General features: G+C 51.9%; 2 protein-coding genes across 5 annotated transcripts in view; both read right to left on the bottom strand.

The window, feature by feature from the left end:
• Window positions 1–1788: 1788 nt before the first annotated feature.
• On the bottom strand, window positions 1789–5001 carry DNAJC28 (DnaJ heat shock protein family (Hsp40) member C28). 2 transcript variants are annotated; one of them, XM_050974221.1, is made up of 3 exons: window positions 4891–5001; window positions 3793–3999; window positions 1789–3133 (listed from the first exon to the last, which is right to left on the bottom strand). In XM_050974221.1, exon 3 carries the CDS (start codon window positions 3081–3083, stop codon window positions 1986–1988), a length of 1098 nt encoding a protein of 365 aa, XP_050830178.1. In that variant the 5' UTR covers window positions 3084–3133; window positions 3793–3999; window positions 4891–5001; the 3' UTR covers window positions 1789–1985. The 2 variants fall into 2 exon arrangements, with proteins under 2 accessions (XP_050830178.1, XP_050830222.1); XM_050974265.1 differs by having other exon boundaries at window positions 3849–3999.
• A 9765-nt stretch (window positions 5002–14766) lies between these two features.
• The window catches only part of ITSN1 (intersectin 1), a 111383-nt gene continuing 108952 nt past the window's right edge, over window positions 14767–17197 (bottom strand). For all 3 annotated transcript variants that reach the window (XM_050970700.1, XM_050970730.1, XM_050970771.1), the window contains one exon: window positions 14767–16918. In XM_050970700.1, coding sequence (XP_050826657.1) covers window positions 16770–16918 — 149 coding nt within the window. In that variant the 3' untranslated portion in view covers window positions 14767–16769. The remainder of the gene's footprint in view (window positions 16919–17197) is intronic.

Below are 17197 nucleotides of genomic sequence, written 5' to 3'. Positions count from 1 at the left end.
ACACACCGTGCTCCATCAAGCCCAGAGACACCACACTCCCTGCTCCCTCAGAGGGGCATAAGAATAAAGATTTATCACTTACATATTTCTTCTACAAGATGCCCTGCTCTCGCTTCTCCTTTATTCCTTCTCCTCAGAGCCTCCTCTGTATCTCCACGTTCATCCCGAGATGTTACTGCTCTGAAACAGAGAAATCTTCAGCAGGACTCAACACCTACAGTGCCTAGTGAAGGGAAGAATTTCTTCTCAATATTTGTTTAAATCTCTTTCAGTTTCATGCCATTCCCTCTTGTCCTGTTGGGCAAGAAAGAGATTCCTCAGCCTGAGAAAAACTGATACCTCAAATATTGTATCTTCATAATATATAAAATGATATACCTCATATTATACTTCATATTAAGATGTCACTTAAGCCTTTCAAGCCACAAGGCATGTGGTCATTAGACCAACAGATAGGAAGTTCTGGGAATAAACAACGTGGTTTTGGATCTGGGGTCAGCAATGACTGCACCCTTTTTCACAGTCATAAAATAACATTTATCAAATTCACATTTACAGTCAGGTGTCAGCCAGAAAAATTCCTTCTGAAGGCCATTCTCTCCTGGATTTTCTGTGTGCAGTAGTTGATATTCCTTAGTATTGACTAAATACTGCTGTTAAGAGCAACAAAATTATAGACAAGCCCTGAAACACAGAACTCCTCTAAACACCTGGGGAACATTAAAGTGGAATTATTTTTTCCATCACCACTGTAAATGTTGCAGAAGGGGATTTTTTGTGCCTGGCAGGTTTTGATGGCATCAGGGCAAGGCTGATTTGAAGGGCCTCGGTCAGGTCACACCTGCCCCATTTTAACCCAAGTGGTTTTAATAAGAACATAGAAATCCCTCAGTCTGCTGAGTCACCCTCTATGGCACCTCTGGTATTGGAAGTGCTGATGCTTCTTCATGAGCCAAAGTGGGTCCCATTTCCTGCAAACTGGCTTCTGTTTACCCTTGTGCCATGAACTGGATTTGCTCTTGAAATCTCCCACTGGATTTGTCTGAACAGCAATTCTGATCCAATTCCTGCAGATCCTAACGGGAATCAAAAGGTGAGGTTTTCGAGAGTACTACACCAAAGGACCTTCAGAAAATATCTTTAATTAAGTTTTCATTATAAACAAGAATAAATTATGGAAATAAGCATTCATACACAGAGCTGGAAGGTGTCCCTGCCCATGGCAGGGGGTGTTCATCAATAAATAAATTTCCAAGACCTCTTTCTGTGTTAAAGATGCAAAAATGGACTTGTGCACGTGTACATTCCAAGCCAAGACTTCCAGAACCCTCCCTTCACAGCCACTGAATTTAACCTTGAAGAGGTGAATGTACTTTTAAAAAATATGCTGAGAACCTGCCAAATATTCATGAGTTGTAAGTATTGAAATAAGAGAGCAAAGGTCAAATAGGGCACAGCAAGATGTTTGCCTCCACTTTAATGTGTTATTCTTACGCCTCCGTTTCCCCTTTGAAGAGATAAGAGCCTGTAAAAGTGATTACTGTGCTGAAGTGAAGCATTAGTTTGGATTTCAGCAGAAGGAAAATGGCCTGAAAGAGAAGAACTGATTTGTTGCTGCTGTGGTTTAACCCGGCCAGCAGCTGCTCAGGGGTGGGGAGGGCACAAAAGGTGCTGTGCAAGCCCTGCCCAGCAATAAAAACACCCTGGAATGGTCAGCATTGCCTCCAGCCCGAACCCAACACGCAGCCCCAGACTAACGACGAGAAAAATTAACTCTACCACAACCCAAACTGGCGCATTTCATTTAATAATATTTTAAAATAACTCAATTATGTACAGTGCAAATGCTCATCACACAACCAAATTTCCTTCAAGTAGTGTAACAGCGTGGATTTGACATTTTCACTGAACCTGAAATTTCTCTAGTGCTATATTTCATCAATAAAGTGCATCCAAAAACCTTGGCAAGAGGAATTAGTATGAAATTACTTTGGTACAAGTTTTAACCACTTCAAGAGAGAAGACTTCCACCCAAACCTTTTGCCCTCTTCCCCCCCGTTTTCCTTCGTGTCTGAATCAGAAACCTTTTCCACGACAGCCTCGTAAGTCTTTCGTGCTCGGAGGATTTCCTTGTCGGTGCTGAAATGCACCATCTGCCTGCTCAGGATGGGCACCACCAGGTTGAAGTTGTCAACTCTCTTGTTCAACTTCCTGATGTCTTCTGCGAACTGCTCGCAAATGCGACCCCACTGCTTCTGCTCCGACAGCGTCATGGGCTGCCCGAGCTTCCTCCTGGAGGCCACGATGCTCTTCCTCAGGCGCTCGATGGTCTCGCGGATCTCCTTCTGCAGCAGGATCCACTCGGGCTGGTAGCCGTTGTCGATCAGGATCCTGTTCAGGTTGTGGGTCATGGGGTCGATGTGGGGGCTGTGCGAGAACTTCTGCAAAGGCTTCCCTTTGCCGCTCAGGTTGTCGAAGTCTCCCTTGGCCATGGATTCCTGGATGAGGTCCTCCACCAGCCGTTCCACGGCCTGAGTGATCTTCACCTTCTTGCTCTGCCGCACGTCCTGGGCGCGGCTGAGGTCGCTGCCGGCGTAGCGGCTCTCCAGCCGCTGCTGCCGGTACTCCAGCACCTGCTCGGTGGCGCGGTCCACGCGGAACTGCATGTACTGCTTCTCCCGCTGGCTCGGCGTGCCGATGCCCACGCCCTCGAAGCTCAGGTAGTGCCTGTGCTGCAGGGACTTGGATTTGAACTGGTCTTCCTCCTCCTCGCCGGGCTCTGGTTTCTGTTTGGCTGCCAGGTCGCCGAGCACGACCCTGTAGGCCTCCTCCACCCGTATAAAGGCCTTGGAATCGGCCATGCCGGAGCTGCTGTCCGGGTGGTATTTTTTGGCAAGATTGTGATAGGAGTTCCTGACATCGTCGAGAGAACAGCCTTCCTCCAGCTCTAGAACTTTGTAAGAGTCCTTGATGTCGTTTTTGGGTTTGTAACCCGACAACATCCTGCAGAGAAACGGCTTCAGCTTCCTTGGAATCATGGCTCCCCGTCCCATGAAACAGTGCCCCATGTTGTTACTCAGCATGACACAAAGCCACTGGAGACTTCTTCACGTGCAGCTACATTATAAAGAACCTACAGGCACATTTGGACAAAAATCATGTTAAAGATCTTTTTTTTTTAAAGAACTTCCAGGGCATAAGTCTTATCTTTAGCCTGCTATATTAAAGACATCCCTTCTAAAATTTAGCAGTATTTTTTTCTTTTACAGACTATTACTGAAATCACAGAATCCCAGAATGGTTTGGGTTGGAAAAAGCCCATCCAGTGCCACGCCTGCCATGGCAGGGACACATCCCACTGTGCCAGGCTGCTCCCAGCCCCAGTGTCCAGCCTGGCCTTGGGCACTGCCAGGGATCCAGGGGCAGCCCCAGCTGCTCTGGGCACCCTGTGCCAGGGCTTGCCACCCTGCCAGGGAAAAACTCCTCATTCCCAAGATCCCATCCAGCCCTGCCCTCCCTAAGCTTAAAGTCATTAATTTACATTTCTAATTAGTATTAAAGTAGCAGTATTACAATATAAATGAAAATTAATTCACTGTTTACTTTTTTCCTGGTATGACAACAGGAACACAGGTTTGTTTTGCACTGCAGAATTCCCTGGAAGCATTTTTATCACCTTTATTTTTCTACTATTTATTTTAATGCCTTTCAGCAAACATTGTAAACTAGAAATAAGCTTGATGCTGAGCAATAACTGCTGAAACAAATCCCTCCCTTCACCTCTGTACCTACATTCAGCAACAGCTCAATTTCCTACTCCCTTGGATCAATGCCTCAAGACCTACGACCTGGTACGTTGGCAAAGGAGGTCATCACAGCACATTATTGGTATTTCACAGCAACATCTGGATCAGCATTCAGGTTATAGATTCACTAGGTCAGCCTTTGTATCCCAGCAGTGGCCAACTTCCTTCACTGGTGCCAGGCAGGGGCATAAACCTGGAATTCAGGACAAATCAATAGAAGTGAGTATGTCACTCTGTCAGCAATTCCAGGGATTCTGGGTTATCTGGGGACACAGCTAGGGCAACACCGCAGCAGGTGAAAAAGTCAGTCCTTATGTAAAATCAAAGTAGAAATATATAACACTAACTGGACACACCAGTTACACACCAGCCAACTCCTCTTTATTCATGGAAATCCTTAGGGAAATACTGGGTCAGTGGACCCAAAGACACAGAGAGGGCAACATCTCCTTTGCTCACTCAATCTCCAAACAAAAAACTAGGTCAAGTAACTCCTCAAGGTTAATCAAAGAATAAGCAGCATTTATGTCTTCTGCACAAACCAAATTGCCCTTCCGCCCTAACCCAGAGAAGGAAAAGAACAAGTACTTGGGACTGGATCAATTCTCAATGGTTTCAGCTGGCTTTGATCCATGTAAGGCATTAGGTCGTCAGCTTGTGATAATGGAGCTCATTAACACCTTTATTTATGACCCAGTGATTTCATTCCGTCTGGGTGGCGGACAAAGACAACTACTCATTTTCATACGGCTATAAAATCCCATTAACTACTACTTAAAGAGAATGATCAATAAACACACTTTTAAAATTCAATTATTGCTCCGAAAGTGACTTTCTCATAACTCGGTAGCCCCGATTTCAATAAACCTGTTGTTAAGACTCATATATAGAACCCTCACAACCCCCCCCCCCCCCCGGGGGCCGGCTGGGAAAGGAGAGTTATTCCCTGGCAGTGTGAACCGAGCGATTCCGCAGGGATTTGGGAAAGGGGGAACGGATTAGGTCCCCCAGGAGCCGGCCCCGCTCCCGCCCTCCCTGCTCCCCGGGGGTCCCGCACCTGGAACCCGGCCCGCCCCCGCCTCACCTGGTGCCGCCGGCCGGCCCGCGGGAACGGGCCGGTAACGGCCCCGCAGGAAGAGGAGGGGCCGCAGGAAGAGGAGGGACGGGCCGCCGCTGTGACCCCGCGCTCAAGGACAGAGAGAGGGGAAGGACCGGGCAGGGAGGGGAAGAAAGGGGGCAGGACGGGAGGGTCGGGGAATGAGAGAGATAGGGAGTAGGGCAGGGAGAGAGAGAGAGGGGAAAAAGTGGAGAAGGAAGAGAGCAGGGTGGGAGAGGGTGCCGCTGGTCTCCGCTCTCCGCCAGGGGGCGCCCGAGCGGCGCCGCAGCCGTGAGGGGAGGGAGCCGTGAGGGGAGATGTGCCATGGAGGGGCTGTGAGGGGAGATGTGCCATGGAGGGGCTGTGAGGGGAGGTGTGCCATGGAGGGGCTGTGAGGGGAGGTGTGCCATGGTGGGGCTGTGAGGGGAGGTGTGCCATGGTGGGGCTGTGAGGGGAGGTGTGCCATGGTGGGGCTGTGAGGGGAGGTGTGCCATGGTGGGGCTGTGAGGGGAGATGTGCCATGGTGGGGCTGTGAGGGGAGGTGTGCCATAGAGGGGCTGGGAGGGGAGATGTGCCATAGAGGGGCTGGGAGATGTGCCATGGTGGGGCTGTGCACGGTCATCATGGCTCAGGTGGGTTGGGGAGCTCTGCAGCGAGGCAGCAGGGAGTGGAAGGAAAGACAAGGAGTGGGAGGAAAGACAAACCTCTCCTTGTTAAGGCTGCGCTCTGCAGTTGAAGTGCTTGCTGTGAGAGCAGTGGGGACATGTCTCACCTTTGCCAAGCTGAACAAATTGCTGCAAACAGAGGGCTGATATCCTGCAGCTTCTGGTCCAAAATGAAAACTCTTCATCCCATTGCAGCTCAACAGCTCATGGTTTTCCTTCCTGTGTGTGAGCCCAAGGGCTGACAAAAGTTAGGCAGGTCTGCACGTAGAGCTGCTCCTGTTCTTTTTTCCAACAGGAAAATGTTTCATGTAATCAGGAGGGCAAAAAGTGGTTGTTGTTCCTGTGCTGCCCTTGGGTTATCCCTGTTCCAGAACACTGCTGTGTGCACCTTCCTGCTGGAGGTGTCTGTCTTCAATGTCCCAGTGGGAAGAGAACAAATAGTGGGAAGACAAACTAAAGAAGCGGGAGTGCCCAGGGCAGATGACACTGAGCTCTCCTCAGGGGATAACAAGGTGCCTTGGAGCTGTCCAAAGGGAAAATGCCCCTGACCTCTCCCCAGGGGCCAAGCAGAGTGACCAGGAGGCATCCCAGGGCCAAGACTACCACAGGAAAGAAGCTGTCCCAAGGGGTGAGTGAGAGTGACGAGGAGCTGTCCCAACAGGATAACAGCAGCAACAATAAGCTTTGCCAAGAACGCAGCAAATATGACAAAGAGCTGTCTTTGGGGAAGACTGTAATGTCCAAGAAATGTCCCCATGCAGATGAGGACGAAGGGCTCTCCCAGTGGGAAGCAGATGAAGACACAGAGCTCTGTCAGGGGGCACAGGACCATTCCAGTGAGCTGTCCCAGAGGGAGGCAAACAGCATCCAGGGAGCTGCTGCCTGTCTGGAGAAAGCAGCTCCCTGGATTCATCTGTACTGGAGGATGACAGAAATTATTGAGAAGATGGACAAGGAGGAGACTCCCAATTCTCCCTTTTTTCTTTTCCACACCAAAGGAGACTCCTGCAATGGGAATAGGAATTGTTCATGGTGGAGCTGCCCTGCAGGGCTCCAGCCCAAAGGAGAGCCCTTCGGGACATCAGGTGTGATCCCACCTGCAGGTCGACACTTCAGTGCCGTGCCAGGAATGGGAAGATTTGAGCAAAAACAGAAGATCCAGAAGCACACCTGATCCGTCTGCTCTCACTGACTGCACTTGGAGGAGGTTCTGGATCAGTGGTGCAGGGCAAGCCTAGGAAATCAGGAGAACTCTGATTTCACTCCTTGTGTGCTGCCATGCAGCCCGGGAAGGGAGAGGGGCTTTTGTGCCCGGCTGAGGCGTGGGAGTCCTCCGGGAGCTCCACACCCACTCTGCAGCCTTGGAGCCGGCTGCTGGGTTTTACCTGGGGCTGCTCAGTTTTGCTTCAATGTTTCCAAAATAAAGAAGATCACAGGAAACAAATTTAAAAGTTTAAAAATAATGAGAACAACAAGTGACAAAAACAGTGTAAGTATTTTATAGCATAGTTTTTCTTTTCTTAATTATTTGGTCCGTAGAGATTTTGCTCCTACCTCTTTATGACTTTTCAGCCACATGTATTTCTAATTATACCTTTCTAGTATTTGTTATGCCTTTTGAATTCCATGTATAACCGACGAGTGCCACCGAGAGTAGTTTTCTCTCCCTAACAGCCACAAGCACTCGTTTCTTTCTCCCCGAGAGGCTGAAGCCCGTGTGGTTCGTGTCCCATCGCACAGCCCGGGCCCCGCTATCAGCACAGGGGATTTTGGCCCGGGCGCAGCCGTGTGGCGATGCTGCCGCAGCCGAGCCCAGCCCCTGGGGCCGCTGTCCGGGAGCATTTGGCAGGGCACGGACACAATTTGAGCTCCGTCTGTCTCTGTGCTCTGTGTTTGTGTGGGCCGTGCGGGCGGAGCGGGACTGGCGGGAGCCGCGCTCCCCTCAGAGCCCCTGAGGGCGGCAGCAATGGCGGCGCCGCTCCCTCAGCGCCCGGCCCCGGCCCCGGCGGGCGGGGAGCCCTCGGCAGCGCCCTGCGGGCAGCAGGGAGCGAGCCCCGGCCCGGCCTCGGTGCCCATGACGCCGCAGGGGCCGGGGCAGAGCTGCAGGAGTCGGTGCCTCAGGCGCTGCCCCGAGGCAGCTGCAGCAGCCGGGCCCGGCCTTGTGGCAGCGCAGGAGGCTCTCGTGGTGCCGCTTCTCCAGCCCGGCCGGGTGCCCGTGCACGGCCCCGGCCTTGCGTGCTGCCCCTGCCCCGCTCGGCTTCCCGTGCCCGGCAAAGGTGTCGAGGCCGCGCTCGGTGCCCCCGGCTGTCACTGCTGAAAGCAAGGACGAGCCTCGGAGCCCCCCGGAGCCCCCGAGCCGCCGGCAGAGCCCTGAGGGACACCCCTGCTCCCCGGGCTCCCGTGGCTCCTGGAGCCGCTGCCCACGAGTGCCCGGCCCGTCCGTGCGGCCAATTCCCCGTGCCCTGGGCAGCGCAGCCGGCAAAGCCAGGGCTGTGCCCTGTGGGGCTGGGGCTGTCCTGTGGCAGCGTGCCCAAAGCCTCTCAGGGCTCTGGGCACAGCAGGGGCCAAAGGCCACAAGTGCGGGGCTGCTGCCAGCCAGTTCCTGGCTGCTCCACTGATGCTGGGCTGCCGGCGGTGGCCCTTGGTGACACGGCCCACGGTGTCAGGGCCCTTTGTGATGTGGGACGTGGTGGTGGCCAGAGAGCCTTGTGACATCAGGGAGCCCATGCCCTGGCTGAGGGTGTCTAAGGGGCGCAGAGCCCTGGGGTGCCCAGTCACAGGAAAGGTGCCCTCTGTGCAGGAAGCAGCTCCCTGTGTCTATCTGCACTAGAGAACAACGGAAATTACTGAGAAAATGAACAAGGAGAAGTGGAACCCCAACTCCCAGCCCACCCAAGGCCAACTGTTGAGCTTGCAGAGGGGGATGAGAGTGAGGGATGAGGCAGAAAGGAGAGGCCAGTGCAGAGACAGGGCCGGGACCTTTGCCCTGCCAAGGGAGCCATCTCCATCCCGCGCCTCCTCATCCTCATTATCCTACTACTCCTCGCTGATGCCCATCAAGCTGCTGCCAGTGCACCTGGGGCAGACAAAGGCAGGACCCAGAAAGCCCAAACACCTCAAGGTTCCACAGGTGCAGCTCAGGCAGCCGCAGGCAGTGTCACAGGACAGCTGGAGCCAGGCCCTGCCCCTCTGTGGGGACAGACTGCCGCCACTGCCACGTCTGCCAGTGCTGTCACTGCTGACACCACTGCCCTGCCTGGTGAGCCCCAGGGATGCTCAGAGCCAGGGCACAGAGCTGTGGAGCGCAGGGGAGAAGAAGCCCCAGCCCTGCAGCCCCTGTGCTTGGCAGCCATACACCCCCGTGCCCAGGGTGCTCTTGCCCCCACTCAGAGTGGCCCAGGAGGGCACAGCCCGTGTGTCCCCGAGCTGGCAGCTGCTGCCTGTGCTGCCCATCCCCTCAGGGGCTCGAGCCATGGAGCGCAAACTCACAGGCATGGTGCTGGAGAGACAGAACAATGACAATGAGCTGTCCCACAGGGAAAATGGCAGTGATGAGGAGCTGTCCCCAAAGAGAGAATGCATTGAATTCTTTCGAGGGGACAGCAAGAGTGACCAGGAGCTGTCCCCAGTTGAAGATGACAGTGAGCTCTTTCCAGTGGACAACACAAGCGACCAGGAGCTGTCCCCAGTGGAAGATGCCATGGTGGTGGTTTCAGGGGACAGCCCGACTGATGAGGAGCTGTCCAAAGTGGAAGAAACCGGCGAGATTGATCCAGAGGACAGCACAAATGACCATGAGCTGTCCAAATTGGAAGAGGCCATCAAGCCATTCCCAGGGAAAAACATCAATGAAGAGAAACTGTCTCCAGTGGAAGGTGACAATGAACTCTCTGAAGGGGACAGCAAGAGTTACAAGGAGCTGTCCCTGGATGAAGAGAAGCCTGAAAAAGAGCTGTCCCCAGGGCTGAGTGACAGTCACAAAGAGCTGTCCCAAGGGGTTCACTACGAGGATGAGAAGCTTTCCCCAGCAGATGTCAAACACGAGACAGAGCTGTGGTTTGGGGAAGACTATGATGTCTTAGCCATGTCCCCATGGGAAGAAGATGACAACAAACAGCTCTCCCATTGGGAAGAACATGAGGATGAAGAGCTCTGCAGTTGGGAACAAGATGAGGATGAAGAGCTCTCCCACTGGGAAGAACATGAGGATGAAGAACTCTCCTACTGGGAAGAATGTGAGGATGAAGAGCTGACAAGGAGGGCCCTGCTCGGTGGTATGGACAGCAATTCAAACTTCACACCTAAGCTCCCAGTGGAGCGAGTGTCAAGGTATCAGATGGTGCTGGAATGGCTGGAAGCTCATTTCCCCAACAATTATGGTGCTGAGGAGGAGGAAGAGGAAGAAGATGAGAGACACCAAGAACTCTCCCCTCTGAAAAGGTGCGAGGAGAAGGTGGAGGCCCACTGGCCGGAGCTGTTGGACTCTATGTCAGCTCTTGATTTCAATGTCGGTGACAATGTGCATTCCAAAGGAGTCCCAGTGGTGTCTCAAGGGGACGAAGCCATCCAGAACAACATCTGCAACAAACCCTTGGGCTTGGTGGATGACAAGGACTCCTGGGAAGGACCCAGCTGTTCCCGGCAAGTGGACACAGAGGTGGCAGCAAAGTCAGCCTGTGCTGATGAGCCCAGTGCCTCTCCTGCCCTGTGGGGTCCCACAGGTGCCAAGCTGGCAGCTGCTGAGGAGGAGGAGGAGTCCCCCAAGCCTCTCAGTTCGGAGGTGACAGAGGCACAAAGCCAGGGCTCTGAGAAACGTCCCTCCGGCTTCAGGCAGGCACTGCAGGGGCCATTCCGGTGTCCCAGTCTGGCGTTGGGGCTGTTCTGGTGTCCCTGCATGGCGGCACAGCCGGAGGAGTAGCGCCTGCACCAGCAGCAGGCCAGGCCTGGAGGTGGAAGCACAGCAGCACTTGGGCAGGACAAACGTCCCAGTTGTGGTTCCTGGAGGTCAGCGCAAGCCAGCACTGCAGGTGCAGGACTCGGGCCAAGAGGTGGCCATGGGCCAAGAGCACAAAGACCCCCAAAGCCACCGACCCTTTTCCAGAAGGGTCTGAAAGAACAGACTGTGCAAGAGGCCCAATTTGCATAGAGGTACGAAACCCGTTTCAGGATGGAGAACCCAATCCATAAAAGGGCACCCCCACCAAGTCCCTGACCCTGGGCATCCCAACAGCTGGATCATTGCTGGAACCAGGAGTGACGTCCCCTCATCTGGAACCACTCTGGAACCAGGAGTGACATCCTGTCAGCTGGAACCACACTGGATCCAGAAGTGACATTCTGTCAGCTGGAACCATGCTGAAGCCAGAACTGATCCCACCAGCCAGAACCATGCTGGAGCCAGGAGTGATGATCTCTTTTCCCCTTTCTTTCCTTGTCTTTCTTTCAGTGTGCCCCTTTTTAATTCATCTTTTCCTTTCTCTCAGTCCTTTCACCCTTCCATTTATCCCAAACTCACTGCCATGGGTCTTTGTTGTCGGTCAGGGATCAGTGTAGCAGCTGTGTGTAATAATAAGTCAAATTAACAAAATATTAATACATTGCTAAAAATAATGTTGAAGTGTTTGACAAAAGCTTTTGATTATTTTGTGGATGCTCTGGCTTTTATTGTTGCTTTTGTCCTTGAGCATTTATGATTCTTGGGTGCTTCCTTCCCCTTATGGGTGGGTGATCACAACACATTAATAAAAAATGCTGCTTTTTCCTGTTGTGCTTGTCTGTGCCTGGTCTGCCTTGAGAGCGAGGCAGGTGCTGGCAGCATAAATAGTCATGGAATCATGGAATGTCCTGAGCTGAAGGGACCCCCAGGATCACTGATCCATCCCTGCCCTGCCCAGATCCCACCAAGCCCAGCCTGGGCATCCCTGGCAGCGCTGGCCAAAGGCTCCTGGAGCTCTGGCAGCCTCGGGGCCGTGCCCATTCCCTGGGCAGCCTGGGCAGTGCCAGCACCCTCTGGGGAAGAACCTTGCCCTAAAATCCAACCTAAATCCCTGCTGGCCCAGCCTCAGGTGCTGTGCCAGGGGCAGAGATCAGAGCTTAAAGGAAGAGTGACTCATCTGCAGATTTCCTGACTCCATCTCCCTCCAGCACTTCTCAGAAATGTGACAGCACACAGGTAAACTTTAAAAAGTTATTCTTGCATCATCTGCATTTATTCTTGCATCATTCACTTGCACAAGCCCAGTCTCAGCTGTGTCTGACATTGCACCAGCTGTGCCACCAAGCTGGAGCAGCACCAGGCCTCACACAGGGGGCACAGTTTATGGACTCTTGTTTAGTTATAGCTTGTCTGTAAATAGAATTGTTTAACCAGGAGGGGCTGAGGAAACAAGACATTCACAGCAACTGAAGTCAGTTAAAATTGTGTTACGAGAAACATTGCTGCCTGATGCATACCTGTTACAAATGCCTTAGAAACCAAAAGGAGCCATCTTCACAGTACTGAGGGACAGTTAAATGTGCCATAAATGAACACTACAAATTAATTGCATTTTCTTGAAAGAAAGGGTAACTTTATCTTCTATTGCCAGACAATTTTTTATAATGCTTTCATAATTTTTGGGATCATACAAATTCTACATTTTTCTCTGGTTTTCTTAAAAGAGAAAAAGAAAAGAAAATGAATCCATACCATTTGTTTGGCAAAAAGCAAAATGTGCACTAAAAAGCCAGGGTGAGATGGGGAAGAGGGAGCAGCACCTCTCAGAGGGTGGGCAGGCCCTGGCACAGGGTGCCCAGAGCAGCTGGGGCTGCCCCTGGATCCCTGGCAGTGCCCAAGGCCAGGTTGGACACTGGGGTTGAGAGCAGCCTGGGACAGTGGGAGGTGTCCCTGCCATGGCAGGGGTGGCACTGGGTGGGATTTATGGACCCCCCAAAGCATCCTGTGATTCCCTGAAGAGCAGGGCTGGAGACAGGGCCAGGCCCCTGGACCAGCACTAAGGTCCCACACCCAACATTCTCTTCCTCCTGTGTCACACCACAGGCCCCTTCCCATGGAGCAGCTCCTGGAGCTGGGATGGATTTCCCTCGCCATCCATCCCCCTTCAGACACCCAGCCACTTCTTGGGGATGGAGGGAGGGCAGAGCTCCTGCTGCTCACCAAGCCCTGACCTTTCAGCTCTGTCCCTATTCTTCGTTCTCCCCCTCTCCTGTGCTCAGGGCAGGGGCAGGAGCTGGACCCGGGGGCTGGCGGGGGCTTGGAGGAAGCCCCAGTTCCCTTTGCTTGCACAGCACTGACAGATCCCAGAGCTGGTCCCCAAATCCAGGGACAGTGACACTTTGGCAGCTTTACAGGCAGCCAAGGAACTGACCCACGGTCACAGCAGAGCCTTTGACAACTCTACCAAGTAATTAGGGCCGTTTAACAGACTCTCAGTGCAGTTCTTTATTTTTTTAATGAGATCCTAAATATATCCTCCTACATACAGAAAAATAATTTCCTGAGGACACTGCTTCTTTTAAAATATTTAAATTAACAAACAAAACCAGGTGCCTTTAAATGCATTTCTCTGAGATTTACTCGGAATTTGACAATGACAACAGAGCTGTGGTTTTGTACTGTATGTACAATAATAATATATCTATATTATATCTATAAGCATGTACTGCACTCTGGATACAGCAATGTGCACGTAGGACAGGAGTGGAGAGGCTGAACAAAGCAAGGGCAGATGTGGAATGTATGCACAGAGCAAACCCTCAAAGCCATTTCTCCTGGTTCCCAGCTTCTCCCTGTTTCAAGGGCTTTGACTGCTGGATTTGAATGAACTGAGATCTCACTGTGACAAGCAGAGCAGTCTGCAACCAGGCACTGCTGTTGGAGTCAGAGTCTGGAGTTTTCACATCTCAGTTTTGAAAATGTATGTAAGAAAAAACTCCATTACCCACAATGTTTCCTACCCCAATCCTCCTCACACGTAACAAAAAGTGACTGAATTGTTTTTAAAGGGTAAAAAAATTGTTAAATGAGCATTGAAAAAGCGCCCTCATAAAAACTCACATTGAGAAAATACTGAATAATTAAGTGCATCTAGAAGAAACCTGCTGCAGTCACTCAGCTATTTGGCTCAGGATCACCTCAGAGCCGGGCTCTGTCTCCCAGGTGCCCAAGTCCCTTCCCCAGCTCTGAGCAGCCTCTCCCAGCTTTCCAGCCTGGCTTTCCATCAGCTCTGCCCTGGGCAGGCTCTCAGCATTTCTGAGCCAAGGCCAGCTTGGGGTGGTTTTATTTTACAGCACTTCCAAGTGCTCAGGCCTTGGCAGGGGCTGCCCAGGGAGCTCTGCAGTGCCCATCCCTGCAGGTGTCCCCTGGAGGTGGCACTGAGTGCTCTGGGCTGGGCACAGGGTGGCCATGGGGCACAGCTGGCACTGCCTGGGCTGGGAGGGCTTTGCCAGCCCCAGGGATTTGGGGATTCTGTGTGACTCCAGGAAGCACAGTTCTGTCTGGGAAGCCAGCAGTGCAGATGTGCCCCCGAGCTCCAAGGACAATGACAATGTCACCAGGGCATGGACACAGCCTGTCTTCCATGCACAGGGACAGGACGAGCTTCTCCCTTAGCACTGGACTGATTGTGAGGGATTTATTGGATCTCTGTGCAGCCTTTCCTCATCAACGTTTGAGTAACCCCTGCTGGCACTGGCAGTGCTCTGCATCCAGGGGGACAGGGACATCCCAGGTGGTGGGGCTGGGAAGGTGCTCGCGCTTGTTCTCTCACAATTCCCCAAAACGGGGCAATCCCACAGGCTGCTACAGCGCTTCCCTGGAAGTGGCCAAGGTTGGATGGGGCTTGGAGCAGCCTGGGACAGTGGGAGGTGTCCCTGCCCATGGCAGGGGGGACACTGGGTGGGCTTTGAGGTCCCTTCCAACCCAAACCATTCTGGGACAGGGGCCCCTGAGTGAAGGGTCCCCCACTTCCAGCACCACATGAGCCTCAGGCAGGTGCAGCTCCTTGGGGCTCCCTCCAAGACCCTGCCCAAGGTTCCTGCATTCCAGCCAGATTTTTTTTGTCCTGTTGGCCAGTTCAGCTGTCACTGTAACTGATGTTGGTGAAATTACACTATTAACAAACAAAGTGATGCTACTTGTGAAACACTGAAATGAATGTTCACCCTGTTGGCAGCACTGAGTAAAATTAGGACAGCAATAAAAGGTTAGACAATGACATTTAATGGTACTCCAGTAATAGATTTTATCACTTTTTTTTAATCCTACCACAACAATGTGTATTTTCATATACATTATATTTAATAAAATGTATTGATATGGAATTAGGAAAGCATGGGTTTAGTACTATTTACATATTTTAATTGAAACAATTTTCTTAACAACATTGAAAAATAGAAACTTAAAGTTCTCTTAATTGTGTTTTCAGCCAGTTAGTGGTAAACAAATGCATGCCTAGGAAGTCACACTCCCTCTAAAATGTGGTCAGTTGAAAGTTTCTAACTAAAGTGTGTATCTCTGTTTTGTTTCAAAAAATACATAAGTATGTCTGTCATTTCTGATACAAAATTCTACACTATCTTCAATAAATAAATAATAAAGCGATTCTGAAAAGTATGAAATGTAAACTTTGTTGTCCCTCCAACATACATTTTTTTCCTTCCCATTGCTTGAAACATTACAGTGGTCTTTTAGGAAATTATAATACACAGACACTTCCCAGCACAGTTTACACTTATTACCATACTGATCTACCTACCTGTAATGGATATATCCTAATTTCCTAATGGAAACCAATAAGACTTGGAGTGCTAGAGAACACCGCCGACACAGGAGAGGTGGGAACCAGTACTGAAAGGACATGCAAGGAACACCAAAACCTAACAACAGCTCCACGAGAACGTTCACATGCGAATGACACGGGCTGGCACCTCCCATCCGGAATGAAGTCCTTACAAAAATACCAGTGGATGCGTGGCGGGGCATGAACAAAAGGAATCCAAGCAGAACAAAGAGGAATTTGACTCTCAGGGATGTTTTGTCCCCGGAGTGCACACTCGGCAGGGCACTCACACGTGTGCCTGAGGGAAAGCAGACGCGGTGCCCGCCTGGAGCCGGGAGCTTTGCCAAACAGGGACGTGGGCCTGGACGCTGTTATCCATGAGTGAAACGGATGGAGAGCCCTGCATCCCCCGATGGCTTCGGGTTCCCCACTCTGCAGCAGCACCACGAGCTCTCTGGTGACATCCAGCAGCCGCCCTGGGAGCTGCCCCGAGCCCCCCTGTCCTGGTTGCACCCAGGTGAGCTCAGCTCAGCTCCGTACCTGGGCACCACCCACTGCTGTGCACACCAGGCCCTGCAGGCTGGAGCTTTGCTTCTTGAGCTGGAGCCACGATTGTTTCTTCTCCCCCCCTCAGGTGAGGCTCAGCCTGGGAGCAGCAGCAGTGAAGGAGCACCTGGGAGGAACACACGACACCAGCAGGGCTCTGTGCCTCACCCTTGGCTTCCTGCCCCAGCACTTACAGTCCTGGGGACAACAGCAACTTCCAAAGGGACCGAGGGCTGGACTCTTCTGGAGTGCAATTCATCTCTGTGCAGAAGGCCTGGACAGCTTTTATTTTCAGGGGCAACACGAGTCATGAAGTGGTATGTTAATAGAATCTTCTCTGTTTATAGATATAGACTATTTATTTTCTAAGTCTTTTCAGTACCATCACGAAGACCTTCAAAGATCTTCCTGCTGCAAATCTGCTCCTTCCATTCACTCACATTTACACACCACTCTGCTAGGCAATAGGCACAGAACTCCTGAAGGGGAAAACTCTCAGAAAGCCTCCAAAACACACCCACACTGCCTCCTCCACGGGAATTAAAGAGCAGGGCAGCTGGAGCAAGCACAGCCAGCCATGTGGTTTGCCAGCTATCCCCACTGCAGCACAAGGAACAACAGGGTTGTTTCAGCAGCCCAGGAAACCAACGCCAAGTTCCACACAGAGAGATTGAGGGAGATCTCCTCACTAAATTGGGATTCGTGTGTTCAGTGAGAATTATCAAGGCACAAAGATGCTCCTGTTTGCTTTGATAACCCTCTGACGTGTGAAGGGCGAGCAGTAGTTTCATGCCACACCAGCAAGGACTCGGTGACAGCTCCTGCAGACACCTCCTGCTGCGACCTCTGGCTCGATCCTGACTTTGGCCCCTCTCTCCTAAGGCTCATCGAACAGCTGCAGGTCCAGGCGCACCACGATCTCCCCCGTGGGGACTTCGTGCAGAAGGAGACACTTTGTAACTGGTCCCTTGGAACCCTGATCCTTCTTGATGTCTGCCACACGGATCTCTGTCCTGCCCAAAAAGTCTGCAATGCAGAAACACAGCGTGCTCAGGAAAGGGAAACCAGAGCCTGCAGAAGGACCTGAACTTCACCCACACACAGCAAAAGAGAAAACAAGCCTTCAGTCCTACTCCAGTTGTGCACTTGAAGGGGGACAAAGGCTGCCAAGCTGCATAGCAGGGCATTTAGCCAGACCATGTTAAACAGCAGCAGCAATAAAGCTAAATGGGCCCATGAGTGGAAAAACCCACTGTGGAATTCACAGCTGCCTCGCTTCAGGGACTTCTAGATTTTATGATAAAA

Source organism: Serinus canaria, chromosome 1 (assembly GCF_022539315.1).
Source record: "Serinus canaria isolate serCan28SL12 chromosome 1, serCan2020, whole genome shotgun sequence".
In the NCBI taxonomy this organism is placed as follows: domain Eukaryota; kingdom Metazoa; phylum Chordata; class Aves; order Passeriformes; family Fringillidae; genus Serinus; species Serinus canaria.
This window is presented reverse-complemented; position numbering and strand designations above follow the sequence as displayed.

What these genes read in the sequence shown, in the direction of transcription:
- DNAJC28 (XM_050974221.1), bottom strand. Translation starts at nt 3,083, where the DNA reads ATGCTGAGTAACAACATGGGGCACTGTTTCATGGGACGGGGAGCCATG.